The sequence below is a fragment of the Gorilla gorilla genome, chromosome 6, assembly GCF_029281585.2.
Source record: "Gorilla gorilla gorilla isolate KB3781 chromosome 6, NHGRI_mGorGor1-v2.1_pri, whole genome shotgun sequence".
In the NCBI taxonomy this organism is placed as follows: Eukaryota; Metazoa; Chordata; class Mammalia; order Primates; family Hominidae; genus Gorilla; species Gorilla gorilla.
The window spans coordinates 36,136,183-36,154,735 of NC_073230.2; the positions used below are offsets into that span (position 1 = coordinate 36,136,183).

The following is an 18,553-nucleotide window of genomic DNA, read 5'->3' on the forward strand; positions in this document are numbered from 1 at the left end:
GCAACAGAAAATCCCATCCAGCTCCAGGAAAAAAGGGCCCTGGGCAATGGAAACCATGTCACCTGGTTCTGAACCAAAGCCCAAGCTGCTAACTGAGGTTGGTTTTTCACACTCATCTTTCACTCCCTGCTTCCCCATCTCTACACGTGTCTTGATGTTATTTCCCTTTCTCCAAACACAGGGCACTCTTTTTTTTTTTTTTAAACCAGCATTTTTTTTTTTTTTTTCCAGCAGAACCAGCTGACCCCTGCCTGCAGAACTCTGGGTCCCTCTTGGAGCTCTCTGATGGCAGCTGTAGGGCCATCCCCAGCGGCACTGTTTCCCCCTTTGTTTACCCGTTTCTAAGGGCAAGTGCACCACGAAGGCTCTCCGAGTCTGGAACTCAGCCTGGGGCTGTTTTGGTTACATTGAAGTTTTTGCTTCAGTTCTGCCAGATTTAAATGGTGACTTCACTAGCACTGAGCTAAAAAGGAGAAGGGGGAGGAGGGCGAGACCAGGAGAAAGAGAGCAAGTGAGCGAGAGCCCAGCCGGAGGGAGAGCCAGAGCTAGGCGCAAAAGAAGGGCCAGCACATTACATCATCGCTTGGCCTGGAATCAAATGGGAAGGATATGACTCACTCAAGCTAGTTAAGCTTTGGCTCAAATTCTACACACACTCATTCCAGAGCTCTCATGTTCTGCACCTCAGGAGGGAATTCAGCCTCAGTGATGTCCATGAGGTTTGTTTTTAATTTTATTTTCTTTTCTCCTGATTTTATAGATTTTTTTTGCCCCTACTGCCTTCTGTTTTTGAGCCTTCGTCCTCCTCCTCCTCTTCATTTTCTGCCCCTTCTCCCTTTCTGCCCGCCTTTGTTTCTCCTCTTCTTCCTTCTCCTCTTTCCCCAGCCCCTCCGCTCCTCTTCTTGCCCGAAGAGGCATTTCTTTTCACTTCGATCAGAGTTTTTGTTCTAGCACAGAGACCTGAATGAGTTGAACAGAGGCCGGGTTGGAGGAAAAAAAGAAAAAAAAAAAAAAAAAAAAGCAGAGCAAACCAAAGCAACCAGAGCAAAAGGGCCACAAATAAAGAGCGAAGCGAGAAAGAGCAAACTCGGGCGAAGTTTCTTTGCTGCGGTGTCGCTCCTAATCGGAGGAGACAGGGAGAGAGTTAAAATGCAGGAACCAATCGCTTGAATGGTGATGTAATGCAAGAACCGAAGGGTAGTTAAGTAATGTGAGAGCGAGGGGGTCAGGGTTGCAAAGCATTTACCTGCTCTCAAGGGGTTTTCAGTTTATTATCAATTGCAGTGACTGTAACCGGCTTCAGACTGCAATCTCTAATTATTCACAGACGCTCCTTTTTTATCTTTTATTATTAAAAGTAAAACTGTATTATGGTATTTTAAAATAACACGATATTATCACAGCTGTGTATTATTTTCTGCCAGGATTCTCTCTCTCTGTTTTTTAAATGGCTTAAAACTGTTGTCTTTTCATAAAAGGTGGAAGTGATGGTGTGGTGGTTGGTTGGGGGGTTGGGGGGGCGATTTTTGAGTGTAACTGGTGAATTGTAAATGACTGGAAAACTGTGTGTTGTATGAAAAGTGAATGATTGTGCTGTTCCATTTATTATTAAGAATATACTGCAGGTTTTAAAAGTAATAGATGATGATCCTCAAAATTAGTTATAGCCTTTCCCCTATTATTTCAGTGAAGGTTAACAGCAATTGTGCATTTGCTTGAGCATGTTGACATTCTGTTGTTCCACGTGCTAATTAATCCGGTGCTATCTTTAAGACTTTTATGTTCTTGAATTAATTTTTTACATGATATGCTTCAGTAGTGAGGGGGCGATGATGACTTCTTGATTGAGTTGTCTTAGAAACAGTTAATATTTCAGAGTAAGAAATTAACAGGAAATACAGGGAGAGAGGGGCAAAGGATTGTGTTCTTAATGTTTTAAGGATCTCATGTACTCAGAGAGAGAGACTTTGATGTTTTGAAAATTATTACCACATTTCTGTTTCATAGAATAGATTTCGTATTGTGATATGCTGCCTGAGTTGGGTGCTTTCTGACACCATCCAGCATTACTAGATAGAAATAAACTGAAACCCGCTAAAACAAGAGGGCAAACACTTTCTCATTCTGGGAACTTCAAAACTTCTCTTGGGCTTATTTAGACGTGATCATCCTACAGCTGGATGCATATTGAGGCATGCGGCACATACCAGAAAGGTGTCTATGTTTATTTATGTAATGCATGTTTTGGATATCATTAATTATGACTTTATGGATCTTCTCTCTTTCCTCCTTTTTTGGGCAGAGGTGGAAGTGGGGAGCAGAGGGGAGAAGTAATTTTCGGAGGAAGTAGCATGATGTGTGGGGAGGCCTGAGTGTTAATTCTGATGCTTGACCTTGAGCAAATCATTTAAACCACCTGGGCACTATAAAGAGCAGGAAAGGGCAAGGTGGGCTAGAAGCTCCTCCCCGCATGGGGAACCAATCTTAGATGATCTCTGGGGTCCCTTTCCACTCGAAAGTTCTATGTTTATATCCATGTTCTATACAAAAGTTTGCTACAGAGTATTTAGCATAGCTTTTCAGAGAAAAGTACATTTGAAATTGAGGATGAATTAGTACTTGAAATGAATGGGGCAGGATGGACAGGAGTATATCTTTCCCCACTTTGAAGTTTGATTTTTATTTGTTTATTTGCTTTTTGGCAAAAAAAAAAAAAACATGGTAACCTTTTTAGTTTTCAAAGGCTACCTTTGAGGAGACCTCAGTGAGATAAATTACCTAGGTGAGACTGCCAAAAAGAGTGGCAGAGTAGACAAGGGGGAGAATTCACCTGCCCAGAAACTTTTCTAAAAGATCCCGCACATCCTTCAGATTCATGAAATGGTGCCAAAAATGCAGCAGACACAGACCCTTGTGCTTCAGTTGCTTACATGGAGCAGAACAGTATTTTTAATGAATTTATTCCCCCAAAGATTGCATGACTACTTGATAAGTTTCTGTATTTTTAACATAAACTCAACTTTTTAAAGGAGATTTAAGGCTACATTTGAAAACCTTCAAAGATCATGAAAGGCAAAACTGTATGTGCTTGTTAGATAATTTTCCAGACAATACTCCTATTCTTCAGGCAAATTCCAGGGCAGTAGCCTTATTATAAAGTATATATTTATGTATCCGGGGTAGTAGCCTTATTGTAAAGTATGTAGTTATGTACTTATGGCCCAGCTTAATTGCGCACGGGGAAGGACCTTAACTATGCCTATCTGTGGGAAGAAATTACCCAGAGCTAAAATGAAACCAGTGGTGAAGATTATTAGTCATTGTGCATAGTTTGATGGTGCCAAGTGTGTGCTTGGGACTCTTCAGGAATAAAGAGGGCATGATTTCTTTTTTTAGAGCATTACAATTTATGTCGACTTGGCTCTGAATTGTCCACTCATATTCAGAAATGCTCTGCTTGTGACTGACAGAGACAAGGCCAGGAGCACTAGCCTGGCTGTGGCCTCTCCATGCCAGCTGTGATACCAGGTTGCACTTACATGATCTCAGCTCATTACACTTACCCACGGTAACCCAGATGGCTAAAAATTATTAATTCCACTGTTTGACGACTATTTTGTTCTGTTTCATGGTTTTTGTTTTGATTTTTGGTTTTTAATTAAAAATTTTTATTCAGATAAGTATAAATTTACATGCATTCATAAGAAATAATATGGAGAGGGCCGAGCGCAGTGGCTCACGCCTGTAATCCCAGCACTTTGGGAGGCCGAGGTGGGTGGGTCAGGAGATCGAGACCATCCTGGCTAAAATGGTGAAACCCCATCTCTACTAAAAATACAAAAAATTAGCCAGGAGTGATGGCGGACACCTGTAGCCCCAGCCACTCAGGAGGCTGAGGCAGGAGAATGGCGTGAACCTGAGAGGCGGAGCTTGCAGTAAGCCGAGATCGAGCCACTGTACTCCAGCCTGGGCGACAAAGCGAGACTCTGTCTTAATAATAATAATAATAATAATAATAATAATAATAAGGAGAGATTCCTATATATTCTTTGCCCAGTTACCCTCAATGGTAACATCTTGCAAAACTGTGGTAGTACATTACTACAATCAAAATATGGACACTGTTACAATCCATTGATCCTGTTCTGTGTTCCTGTATGAACAAGCACACACAGTTTTGCCTTTCATGATTTCTGAAGGTTTTCAAATGCAGCCTTAAATCTCCTTTAAAAACTCCAGTTTATGTTAAAATTATAGAAACTTATCAAGTAGTCATGCAATCTTTGGGGGAATAAATTTATTAAAAATACTGTTCTGCTCCTTGCGAGCAACTGAAGCACAAAAGCCTGTGTCTGCTGCATTTTTGACACCATTTCATGAATCTGAAGGATGTGCAGGATCTCTTAGAAAAGTTTATGGGCTGTGAATTCTCCCATTTTACTTGTATTTGGTGTGTGTATGTGTGTGTGTGTCTGTGTGTGTGTTGTTTTTGTCAATGTAAAAACTGAGAGTCAGGCTTACCCAAGTACATATAAGTTCTGGCAATTGGAGTCCAGTTCACTCTAGGTCTAGCTCACCATCACCAACCAACTTTCCATCACCATCCTGACTTGGTAAGGGAAGGGGCCTAATTCCCTTGCCTGTCAGTGGAAGTCATCAAATAACCTGTTGGGGAGTCTTGGTGACAGTGACTGTGTTTTACCTTCCCTTGGACATGGCCTGTCCATGGGCTTTGCCTTCTACAGGGGTCCCTGGGGCTGTGCTCCACAGGTGAGCAGGTGGAGGAGGAGAGATGGCTTTGCTAAACAACAGAAGAGGCATCAATCTCTTCCCTCTGCCCACCAGACACAGAGCAGAACAGTGCCAGCTGTCCATGCCTAAGCAGCACCATAGTCGATGCTGAACTCACATTCTTCCTCCTCGCCCTCCCATGTTTCCCTTGGTGAGCCCTTCTACAGCAGGAAGGATGGGGATAACATCAAGCAGGCATTGCCAGTCAGAGAAGCAGGGTGGGGTCTCCTGAAAAGAGCATGGCCTTTGGGGTTACAAAGTCCTGGATTCAATCACTCTTCTACTTACTGGCTGTGTGACTTTGACAAGCCACTTCACCTCACTGTGCCACAGTTCCTACCTTCTCTGTGAATTGTGGATAACCAGACTGACCTCGAGGAGCCATTGCGAGGGGTGGAGATAAGGTTTTAAGACTCCTGGCACATAGTGGGATGGCGGGGAAGAAATCTTGGTGGTTTCTGTTGTTGAGGATTCTGTTGGATAGGATTCTCCTCGCAGCAGTCCCTGCTGCAGGTACGGCCTCCCTGACTCTAACTGGGCTTCTTGTCCCAGCATCACTTAGCCTTCTTCTTTCTCTAGCCTTTCTTCTGTTATGCCTTTTTTTTAAATTCAGGAAATCAAGCAGGTTTGAGATCACACAAGGTCCTAGAAACAGAGAAGTGAAAAGACCATTCTGACTAAAGTGAGGTGAGGATACTACCGATTAAAATGCCAAATTTCCCATGATCTGGGTGGAGGGAAGGACACAGGACATCACAGTTTGGAAGAAAGGATGCTTACTGCCCTGTGGCACTGTGAACAAGAAAATAAAGCGAGATGGAGGTGAGTGAATTCAGTTATGAGAACTGAATTTTGTTCCTAGCTTGACTAAAAGAAGTGTATAGGCCAGGAGTGGTGACTTGTGCCTGTAATCCCAGCACTTTGGGAGGCCAAGGCAGATGGATCACCTGAGGTCAGGAGTTCAAGAGCAGCCTGGCCAACATGGTGAAACCCTGTCTCTACTAAAACTACAAAAATTAGCCGGGTGTGGTGGCGGGTGCCTGTAATCTCAGCTACTTGGGAAGCTGAGGCTAGAGAATTGCTTGAACCCAGGAGGCAGAGGTTGCAGTGAGTAGAGATTGCGCCATTGCACTCCAGCCTGGGTGACAGAGCGAGACTCTGTCTCAAAAAAAAAAAAAAAAAAGTTTGTATTTGCAATAGCATATGTGTGTTATTCTTATCTTTAGTTGGGTGAAGTTACCTTTTAAACTTGCTGCCTCCCTCTCACATATATTTTCTAGTGGTTAAAAAAGGATGTTTTGTAGACTGGAGAGAAAGGGACTTCCAAGGAGGCAAGTGGAAGGGTTAGGATGGCAGGTGGTGGAATTATACAACATCTCTGGGGTCCAAGAGGCACCTTGAGAGTTCCACGCTGGGATCCCCGAATCTAAGCTGCAAAAGGGCATATGGTGTCTCAAGCTGCTTGAAAGAAGTATTGTCTCAGATTTTACTTAGTAAGCATTGGTCAGGAAGGCCAGGTCAACATTAAGAAGCAGAAATTAGTGTAGACTGAGAATGAGCCCTGTCATGTCCCTGACAGAAAATAGGCTGGGCCAATCTGGAACTCTACTTAAAAAAGAAGCAGCTGTGGCTGGGCGTGGTGGCTCATACCTGTAATCCCAGCACTTTGGGAGGCCGAGGCGAGTGGATTGCCAGAGCTCAGGAGTTTGAAACTAGCCTAGGCAACACGGTGAAACCCCCTCTCTACTAAAATACAAAAAAAAAACAACAAAAAAAAAACAAATTAGCCAGGCGTGGTGGCATGCGCACGTAGTCCCAGCTACTTAGGAGGCTGAGGCAGGAGAATTGCTTGAACCTGGGAGGCAGAGGTTGCAGTGAGCCAAGATCCTGCCACTGCACTCTAGCCTAGATCACAGAGCGAGACTCCGTCTCCAAAAAAAAAAAAAAGCAGCAGCTGTGGAATAAAGCACTGTCTTCTCCTTTCTGCTCCCTTTTTGTTTGGTTTTTTGGGATTCTGACCTTCAAAGGGGACTCCTTTTACATTGGATTGCAGCTAGAGGTGTGGCCAGAGGTGGTGACACATGACTGTAATCCCAGCATTTTGGGAGGCCAAGGCAGGCAGATCACTTGAGGTCGGGAGTTCAAGACCAGCCTGGCCAATGTGGTGAAACCCTGTCTCTACTAAAAATACAGGCATCTACTAATCAGAGAAGCAGGGTGGGGTCTCCTGAAAAGAGCATGGCCTTTGGGATTTAAAAGGCCTGGATTCAATCACTCTTCTACTTAACTGGTTGTGTGACTTTGACAAACCACTTCACCTCTCTGTGCCACAGTTTCTATCTTCTCTGTAAATTGAGGATAACCAGGCCAACCTCGGGCATGGTGGCACATGCCTGTAATTCCAGCTACTCCAGAAGCTGAGGCATGAGAATCTCTTGAACCTGGGAGGCAGAGGTTGCAGTGAGCCGAGATCGCACCACTGCACTCCAGCTTGGGTGACAGAGCAACTCCATCTCAAAAAAACAACAACAACATGAAAGACTGGGTGCTTTCAGAGGCATGCATTTCATGAGTTTGGGTTACAACAAGAGTAATTTCTTAAAGACTTACACACCTTTGAAAACTGAAATTGACTTAGCACTCCAAAATCCACTCCATAGTACGCAAACACTTTAACACAAGTCCATACATCTTTCCTTCCTGTACCTGCACTGGCAGGAGAACTTATTTAATGATTGATGAGGCAATGCTGTACCCAAGAAGAATTAATCAATAGTTTGCAATTATTATGGAGAGTGGGACAGTAGTTAGACAATAGCCAAGACCCACCTAGCTAGCAACAAAGTCTGTCTTTCTCTCTCTTCACATGGTACCAAAAAACTGAATTCTGCTTTATGGTTTTTTTTCTTTTCCATCTGAATAACTAAAATAGAACTGGATGTGTCCAAAAAGCAAAGCCTAGGAAAAGCAATAATATGGCCCCCAATGAATGTCAAGGTATCTATTAATGCATAGATTTGATTACTCGTCTTAATGGGAAAATAGGGTCAGAAGACTGCGTTGTGTGAACTGGAATGCCTACCATGAATTACCATGTTTTAGGAGTCCATCAACTTTTTATTTTGCAAATCAAAGATCTTGAATTGAAGTCATGTTGGGCTGCACCCATGTGCTGACATGGCAGACAGTCCAGCTGGCCCTCTTGCAGCCTTTTGGGCCTGTCTGCCCACTTGGCTCTGCCCCTCTGCCCTCAATGGGGCTTGTATCACTGCTTAAAAAAAAAAAAAAAGAAAGAAAATGTCTGCAAAACAAGCTTTTGTGCAGAGAGGGGAAGCCTAATTACTCGTAATCAATATGGCCAGATGAGATTGGGCCCTGTGGATTGTTTTGGAGTCAGACAGACCTGGGGGCAAACTCTGGCTTTGCCATTTGCTAATTATGTGATTTTTGACAATCTATTGAAGCTTTCTGAGCCTCGGTTACTTCATCTATGAAATGGAATTCATAAGAGCATAATACACTTAGCATAGTAAGTGCTCAGCAAATGTTAGTTATTTGATAATGGAACCAGTTGACTTCTTTGGAAGTCTGGATAATAATATATTTTGGGCATTAATAATGTAGAGAGAAATATTGTCATGTAACAGTTCCTTCCAAGAAAGGTAAACCAAGTCACAGAATGCAGGTGAGGTCATGAGTGGGTGGAGAGATGAAGAGAGAATCATACTTCTGGCTGTACATGCCATTGGTCAGAAAACGAGGTTTCAGCTCTCACTTCAATGTACTGTAGTTTATTTCAACATCAAAAGAGCAGGGTCTTTTTTCACCGCTTTTTGTTAAGTAGTAGATTTCTTTTTTAGATGGCATAGAGTAACTTCTTTTGCATCTGCCTCTTCTTGACCTTCTTATTTATCATAACACTTCCGTCAGCTCAGCAACACTTTGCAATAAAGGACTGATCCCATTTAATTCCTCTGAAATTAATCATAATAACAGCAATTATAATAAACCCATTTAGTGTAAATGTAGATGTAAATTGCTCTTGCGTAGCATTTTCGCCTTTAGTTTTGCTCTCACCAGCATCCACCCTAATATGGATCATGCAGTGGCCTCTCTATAGCCAGATTATTTTTCTGAGTTCAGATCTTGCCCTAGTTCAGTACATGGCTGCTTTTTGCCATTTCCTTCCTGTGAGGGCAAACAGGAAGCTCCCTGTGACGTGTACAGGTCACAGGGAACGTCATTTGATTTGAATTTGCTCTCACCATCCAGAACTTCCTTAGTAGTAGAATAATCATCTTATAATTCTTTTTTAAAAATTTTTCTTTAGAGACAGGGTCTCGCTTTGTCACCTGGTGACACAATCACAGCTCACTGCAGCCTCGAACTCTTGGGGTCAAATGGTCTTCCTGCCTCAGCCTCCTGTAGCTGGAGCTACAGGTGCACACCACTACACATGGCTATGTTTTTAATTTTTTTGTGGAGACTGGGTATCCCTATGTAGCCCAGGCTAGTCTCAGATTCCTGGACTCTAGCAATCCTCCCACCTCAGCCTCCTGAGTAGGCAGGGTTATAGGCGTGAGCTACTTAGCCTGACCCAGTCTTATAATTCTAAATGCTCTGATGAAGCCAGAACCTAAAGATTGATGTTTCAACCCAACCCATTCACCTTACAGATTAAGAAATCAAAGGCCAGGCACGATGGCTAACTCTTGTAATCACAGCATGCAATTCAGGAGGCCAAGATGGGAGAATAGCTTGAGCCCGAGAGTTTGAGGCTAGTCTGAGCAATGTAGGGAGACCCCATCTCTACAAAAAAAATTAAAAAATTAGCCGGGCATGGTATCATGCACCTGTAGTCCCAGCCACTCGGGAGACTGAAGCAGGAGGATCACTTGAGCCCGGTAGTTCCAGGCTGCAGTGAGTCATGATGGCACCATTGCACTACAGCCTGGGCCACAGAGCTAGACAGGAGGGAGGGAGGGAAACTGAAGCCATCCAAAAATGTGAAGAGAGTTATTCTATATCATAAAACCATTGGTGTCAGGGCCCAGGCCAAGCTCTAAGGCGCTGAGGAGCACATTTCTGCCCTGCCAGGCCAGTGAGCTTCCTGGTGCCAGGAATTCTGTCATATTGCCCAGGCTAATGCTTTGCAGTCCCTTTTTGAATTCTGACTCCTGGGGATGGTGGGGTGGGAGGGAGCAACCAACAGGCAGGCCCTTGAGACTCTGGAAATCATTCAGGCAGCTGTGCAGAGACTCCTCCCTCTGGTCTGGAGAGAGGGGTGCAGAGGCCACAAGACAGCTTGCTTTTTGCCTCCAGCCATCAGCCCCACTGGGGTCTAGTTAGTGGGCCAGAAGATGTGGGCCCTAATAGCATTGGGGTAAATGTCCTGGAGTCCAGCTCTTTGCTTCCCACCACTCTCTTCTCTCCTCCCTCTCCCTGCCTGAGCCCTGGCTACACTGAGTGCATGTCTGATGAGGACAGAGCTTGGAAGCTGCCCCAGAACCAGCACCCACCCACCTGCAGGATGTGACCTCTGGGCTCTGAACACACTGCTTCCTCCCTCTTCCTCCCCACCTAGGGAACAGTTTTAGACCACAATTCCCAAACAGCCCCACTTTGCACTTTAATCCCAAAGAGACTCCAGCACTTTGTGACCACAGAAAACTTGTCACTTCATTATGATTCTGAAAAAAAGAGAGCAAAGGGTAATTCATAGTTGTTTTAATGACTTTGCATCCTTTCCCATGGAGGCAGCTTTCAGCTGTTAGGCACAAAGGACGCTGGCCTTCTCTGACATCTGACAGTGCAGTGGAGCAGCATTTTCACAAGATTCTTCACAGCCAGTTAACCCAATTAATCTTCCCACAGTCATTACCCAGGTGCCGTACCATTCGGCTGCCTGGGAGCCTCCAAAGCTCCGTTGTGTGGAGATGAACTATTGTGCCTCCCGACCTTGAAAGGATGTTTCTAACTAATTAATGATTGTTAAGTGCTTGGAAAATACACTGTGGAACTATGCTGGGGCTCATATGTCTGCATCTTCAGCTGTGCAGATGCACTGAATGCAAATCAGAAATCCTTCCTGCCATTTGTAAATCATAGGAAGATGGATATGACCCTTTCTTTTCTCAAAGATTTATCTGTCCTCCTCCTCCTCTTTTTCTTCATTCGTTTCTTCTGAGCTGTGTATTTAAGCTCCCTTTGAAATGGGCCAGTGTTTTGTACCATTTCCTCTACTGAAGTGAGGAGGATCTTATAGGGTTTTTCCAGCCACGTGATCTTTAATGAGGCAAATTGAAAACCACTATTGGCTGAACCATCCGGGAAGAAAATGTGGTTTTCTGTATAGTAGTTTTTAAATTTTTTTGATATGAGCAATAGTGGGAAATATATTCTGTATCACAGCCCAGTATACTCACACATATGCATATATATGTACACATATATATACACCTACACATATATACATATGTACACATGTATACACATACACACACTACATACACACATATACGTATATATACACATACGTATATGTGTGTATGTAATGTGTAATGTATATACACACATACTCACATTACATACACACATATATGTGTATATATACTTCACATATATGTGTGTATATGTGTTATACACACATATATATTTGTGTGTATATGTGTTATACACACATATATATTTGTGTGTATATGTGTTATACACACATATATATTTGTGTGTATATATACCCATGGAAATATATACATGTGTATATATATATACACACACATATGTACATTGGATTATGTGTATAATATGCACACATACATATTTATATATACACACACATAATTTTTATGGAATAATACTTAATTTTTACTGCGTATAACATTATTTGGATATCTGATGTATTAGATATGTATCTATTGTTCTAAAATGCTGATAATGTCAGATTAAGCTGATTTCACCAATTTCTCATGAATTGGCCCCCTAATGAAGTGCAGTCAGCATTGGAAACACACTGGTATCATAGAAAGGCCACCAGAATGCTGGGCAAGGATCAGAGGACCTGGGTTGTATTTCAAGTTTTGTCCCAACTCCTATATTCCTTTCCCCAAACTCTGTGTCCTCATATAAAATTAAGGTATTTTGTTTTCAAACTGAGGGTACCCTCAGACTACTTTTTAAGAAATCCTCTTGTGGAAAAGCCCATTATGGAAAACAGATCCCTGACTGGTCCATATCTCCTCCCGTAAGTCACCCCCACCCCCTCCCAGAGGTCCTTGCAACAAAATCCAAATTCTACTGGATTAGAAATTTCATGACATCCATCTAGTTCTGGCCTTCAATGATTAATTTATTTCTTAGGTAATAGATTCATCTAACAAAATGCAATCTGATTTATTTCCATGGATTCTGAGCTGGGAATCGCAACTGGGAATCTCCAGAACCAATGGGGATTTTTGCTGTAGGACCATCGTTCTTTTCTGCCTCAGCGTTGTCATTTGTTCTTTGGCCGTAAGAGATAGACTTCTTCAGGGAAGGAATGAGTTAGAAAGGTCTTCAGTTGATGTATGAGCAGGTGGACACGTATGGATGTTTATTTATGTCATTGTGTCTGCTGTTTGCCTCCTAAATTCAGCAGGTTCTTGATTTTTAACACAGCTCAAATCATTTGGCCTACAGCTGGTAAAATACAATTTTCTGGGTTCTCAAAAAGAAAGGCTTTTCAGACTTATAAAAAGAGAAGCTCATAAGACTTCTTGAACATCAAATAGCTCTTACAAAACACCATTTTGATGAGTTAAGTGTAAATGAATCAGAAACATACGGATTAAATTTCCCTTGAAAGACACATGGGTTTAAGAATTAAGGGGGGAAAGTGCTTGGCAAGATGGATTTCAGGTTTGTGCCAAACCTCAAAATGTTTGAAAAATGGTTTGAGACGTTTTTACTGAACGCAAAATGCCATTGAGTTTCCCTATCCCCAGACATAATAGTGAATCTTTTTGACAACAACTGTATGACAAGAAAAAAAGGCCTGTGGGACTTAGCCATTTTCTCAATTCTTTAATAGTCTCTCTTCCTCATCCCCCAAACCCCAACCCCCCCCCCCCCCAAAAAAAAACCACACTCACAGGGCTAAGAGAACTTCCTGATTAAAGTTTCGAGTCAGGCAATTACCAGAAAATAACCTCACGACTCAAAAATACATGAATCCCCTCCCAATACTATCCAATTATACCATTTTCTAAGTGGAATAATGCACCATGAGGATAGGCAGTATTTGCTATATTTTATTCATTGGTGTCCAGAGCAGTGCATGGTTATTCTAGACATTTGTCTGACATTATAGTGCCAGCTTCTTTGGGGAAAGAAAATAAGTTCACTAAAAGCAAACAGATTGGAGAGAACTATTCATTGGTTTATTAAAACAGCCACAGTGTGGAAATGCTATGTTTTATGAAGGCAAGACATGGGATGAGGCTTTCAAGTTGCTGGGAATGGTCTTGGAAATGTGCATTCTGTTATAGCTTCTCTGTTGAGTAAGCTGTGTTATAATTTCTCCACACCTCAGAATTCTTCCTGGCATGAGGAACATCAGGAGCAACATAGTAAGGATCCCGGGACTAATTATCTTATGAACGGTGCACATCGTCTGTATTCAATGCCCTCCAATTATTTTTTACTAGCTATGCCTTTTACAGGCTGACCCTTTTACAGCCTCATTTTTCATATGCAAAAGCACAGAAGTGGGTTTTGAGCGAGATACTCACAATAAGGGAGGGAGAGGGACTGGGTGGGAAGCCATGGGCTGGGCCATTTGCTCTGTGAGGCTGCCTTGTCTCATACTCTTGTTTCATTTTCATATTTAAGCCAGGATGACCAAGGTTTGCTTCCTTCCTTCCTTCCTTTCTTCCTTTCTTTCTTCTTCTTTTTTTTTCATTTGAAAGAAAGGGCATATTCAGTGACTGCCAATATCGGTTTAGAAACTAGAGTATTAACTTTGCTGCCCTGCGAAAGTGAAAAAAAGAAAAGAAAGAAACTAGGAGATAGCAATGTATTTTTTCAAAAGATTTCAATTCATTGTAGACCAAGAAAAAGCTATCTTTAAATCTATATGTTTTAATGCTATGCTGGAAGTCATGGACAAATCTATTTATTATCTTGTTAGGGTAGCATCTCACACAGCACTTTGAGGTAGGAGTGTGCTCTCTAGGAACCAAAATTAATTTGTTGCAAAAGCAGTACCTAAAAGGGAGAGGAAATGTCACATTAAACTCAGAAAACCACTTTCAGCACTTCCAGGGAAGATAGTGCATAACAGTGATTGTTAAAATCTACCCCCTGACTCCCACCAACTTATGCTTATCTATATTTATTGAACTGTATAAATGAAAACTGGAAATACTGGAGACAAAAAAAAGTTATATCAACTTTCTGTCTTGGAAAAGGCTTTTTAGAAACAGAAATAGTAGGGCCAAATTATGGCTCTATTTTTACCTTTTCCAAGCAGCTTAATGTAGAACAGGAGGGCCAAGAGGGGTTTTTTTGCTCTGAAAAATACCGAGTCCCCTGCCCAAGAGCTCCAGTGCCTGCCTCCCACTTACCCCAAATGTCTCTCTCTAATGCAAAAAGGACCAAAGTGTGCAGAACAGTCTATCAAATGGTTCTTTTAAGTTGTAACTCAGCCACCTACCTGAAATACTGGGAAATCAGTTTTAACATTTTTATATGTATATAGTTCCCAATTTGGTGTATACAAGGGCATCACCTAAATGGACGTACATCAGACAGTCGATATTCCTAGAAAGGATTGTTATCATCCAGAGATCGTTTTCATGTTATTAAGCTATGAATGACAGTAGTTGTTTAATATCTTCTTGGCCTTTGTTGACATATTTTAACAACCTGCCTTGCACAGACAGTAAGCTCTGCCTGGAGCCCTGCTACCAATATCTTTCCAACTCACACACGCGCGCAAGCACACACACACACATGCATGCGTGTTCCCACGATGCAGGGCTAACTTCTCATCTTTCCTGGAACAAATTCATATGTCTCCTCTTCGAGGACCATCCCCTGGAACCCCCAGGGTATTAAATAACACTTTGAGGGGTATCTCCCATTACACCGTCAGCTGACTTCCTTGGCTATTTGCCTTCATAAATGATGAATTCCTGCAGGGCAGCAATGATCTTTTATTCACGCTAGGCTCTCAGCACAGTTCCCGAGACACAGCAGAAGCTGAGTAAAAGTTTAACAACAACAAAAAAAAAACTTAAAAAATAATTTTAGCTGTGTTTCTGTTGGATCGAATGTTTACTGAAGTCACACAAAGTTAGGCGGGACTAAAATCGGCCCTCTGCAGGCTTTCTGAGTTCTTAGTACTCCTAGGAAAAGTGAGGAGTAAAACGCAGGGGAGTTTGTGCTCAGATGAAGAGCTTCCTGCTTGATTTCAACTCTCTCCTGTAACCTGTGTTTATCTTGATGGCCTTATTTATATCTATTTCCTTTCGATAAAAATAGAAGCTCCAAAAAGTGAATCTACCACACAAGGGAGGATACTTTTAACTCAGGCCTAAGTTTCACAGATAGAGTTAAGATGCTGCCCTGCGTGTAGGCACCCAGCTAGATGGTCATTTTCTGAGTCATCTAACTTCTGAGTTTTCATTTTTTTAAGAGTATAATTAAGATAGGTTCTCAGGGATTAAAAAAAAAAAAAAACAACCCTCCAACCCTGCGAGTAAAGTAGACAGTCTATATGTGGAGACCCATATAAGGAGATTTGTGGGCACCTGCCCAAATTGAGAGAAGCATTAAGAGCTATTCGAAACCTACTGAAATGTCAACACACTTTTGAAAAAGGTCCATTAGGGATGCAAATGTGCAGCTCCCTGATTATGATAAGCGCTGGAAAGAAAACAGTGAAACCCATTAGGAGGCTTTGAGAACTGGGTTCTGAGGCGCAGGGAAGACAAGTCTAGTTTCTGCGGGTGCTGGGGAGATGAAGCCCAGCCCTTCTCTACACCCTGAACCAGCGATTCTAATGAGTTAAATGGCCCCCCAAAATCCCTCTTATTTTGGATAAAGCCAATTAACTCATTTGTAAATGGGCCAACTTTGAAACTCCATCAATGGCAGATAAAATTCATTTTAATAAGATTTATTCTGTAAATTACACACTGTGACTTGCTTCTGTAAAGGATCTGACATTAGAAGCTCACTTCAGGCTTTTGATGTGTTTTGGTTGGTTCTTGCAGGGGTTTTTCTTATAAAAGGTTGATTCCAATTTAAAATCTATAATTCTTACTACATACTCGTCTACAATTCAACTCAAACTAGGGGTATATATTTCTATCTAATAGTCACTTAGAGCTCTTTGAAAAATTACCTAGTCAGAAGGACACCTTCCATTCCAGCTGCCCAAGTTGTTCACATATGACATCAAATGATATTTATAGTAATGGATAAATTGGAGCATAATTTTTTTGTAATTGCTCTATAAGTAAAAAAAATAATTGATTTTTACCATCTTCCTTGATCTGGAAGGAATTGTATCAGTTTCCAGGACGTTATAAAACAAAATATTTAAAGTATGTTTCAAATAATAAAAAGAGAAATACTTAACTTAATAAAGATGTGGAATTCATTTATGAAGACAAATACTGGCTGTGAACCAATAGGCCAAAGAGTCTGCCAGAAGTTTGCTGTAGACAGTCATTCTTGTATGTCCACTCTGCCCTATCACTCTGAAGTTCAATCCATATTAAGAAAATGAATTTTCTCAGCCATGCTAGACTTTGAAATCATTGATTTTGTTTGCTTTGTTTTTGAGTAATATAACAGAAGGGCTTTTTTCAGTTTTCTTCCTTATAAGGAATAGCAGTCCGTGGCACTTATAATTATAGCTCTTTCAGCCTTATTTTAATTAAAGAGGTTTGTTTGGCATATATATTTGATGCTTGGGAATTTTATATAAAAGTTATAGGTTTTGATCCTTCTGGAGAGCTTCAACAACTGAAACCATGGTGAAAATGGAAAGCACTTAACTTTCATAAGAACACTTGAATGTTTCAGTATTACCCGAAAGCAAAATTATAAGCCTTGGAAAGAAAACATTTCCATTTGGCATTTTCACTTTTGTGCTTGTCAAGAGAAATAGCCTCAGGCTTCAGAAAAGCAGAAAGATCTATTACCAATATCATGAGGCAAGCAGTCTGGTGCTCGCTTATGTTGGATCAATCTTGTTCACTTCTCGAAGCCTTTCCAACTATGTTATGATGTTCTCCTTTCTGCTTCTCCATCCAGACGGAGCAGTGTCCTCCAGAAAGTAAGCCTACATTTTCCCGATGTTGAAAGGAAACCAGAATGATTTTACCCAAATGCATAGCCCCTGCCTCCAGGGAGATTTGAGACTAATCACAGAGATGGATACTAAACAAAATAACCATACCTATTAATATGTTGTTAGGAATAGCATGAAGGAAAACCACAGGGGCCTATGTGACCCTTTAAATTTGCGGTTGCTAGATTTGACCTTTAATTTGGGGGTCAAAGAAAATTTTAAGAAAGAGATATTTAAAAGGAGACCTAAAGGATGAATGAGAATTTGTCAACAAAAGAGCAGACGGCGAAACCTTCCAGGCAAAGATCAAAAGATGCTTCAAGGCCCTGGGGTGGGAAAGAGTGTGGCACATTCTAGGAAATGAATGGAAGCTTGGGTGGATAGACCCTTTCAAGCCAGGTGGAAAGATAGTACTACAGGCATCAATGAGGTAGAACATATAAAAGATACTGAGAAAACATCCTAAATGCTAAGGAAAATCATGCAAGAATGTTGAACGGGGAAATGTCATGACCAGATCTTTGGTTTATGAAGATCATTCTGGCTACAAGACAGAGTTTGGATAGAAGAAGAGCAAAACTGGAGGCAGAAACTGTTGGAAGAAACCAAGAGAAACAACACTGTGTTTTGGACTAGGATCTTGGCAGTAGGGATGGAGCCAAGTGGATACACTCCAGGTCTATTTTGGGGGTGGAGTGAATAGAACTTGGTGAATGATTAGAAGTACAAGATGAGGAATCTCAAAGTTAATGACTAAATTCTGCTAATTCACTTCTACCAAATATATTTAAGGAAATATGAGGGGAAAGATCTAAAGATGGAGCACTGTACTAGTCAGGGTTCTCCAGAAAAACAGACCAAAAAGAGAGTGAGATATATGGTTTATTATAAGGAATTGACTCACCAGATTATGGAAGCTAAAAAGCCCCATGATCTGCCATCTGCCAGCTGGAGACCCAGAAAAGCAGATGGTGTAAATTCCAATTGGATTCTGAAGGCCTGAGAACCAGAAGCACCAATGGTGTTGCTCCCAGACTAAGGTCAGGAGAAGACAGATGTCCCAGCTCAAGCAATCAGGCAGAGAGAGAGAAAACTCATCCTTCCTCCACCATTTTCTTCTATTCAGGTCCTCAATGGATTAGATGAAGCCCACCCACATTGGGGAAGGTATACTGCATTACTCAGTCTACCAATTCAAATGTTAATCCCTTCCAGAAACATCCTTATAGGTGCACTCAGAAATAATGTTTAACCAGATATCTGGGCAACCCATGGCCCAGTCAGGTTGACATAAAACCTACCATCACAGGCACCGTGGACTGGATGATCCATAGGACTCAACCTAGGCACTTAGGGAATGTCGTCTTAGCTCTTTAGCAGGTGGTGTCAGGTATCATCTACTATGAAGTAGTGAAATGTTTTTCC

General features: G+C 41.7%; 1 protein-coding gene across 7 annotated transcripts in view; it reads left to right on the forward strand.

The window, feature by feature from the left end:
* CREB5 (cAMP responsive element binding protein 5) overlaps positions 1-18,553 on the forward strand; it is a 415,936-nt gene that overhangs the window by 276,060 nt on the left and 121,323 nt on the right. The window contains exon 1 of one of the 7 annotated variants that reach the window (XM_031013297.3): positions 504-719. The exons of the other annotated variants lie outside the window; for them this stretch is intronic. Within the exon in view, the coding sequence (XP_030869157.1) occupies positions 673-719 (47 nt within the window). The 5' untranslated portion in view covers positions 504-672. Of the gene's footprint in view, positions 1-503; positions 720-18,553 lie in introns of those variants that run through there. 7 annotated transcript variants of the gene reach the window in all.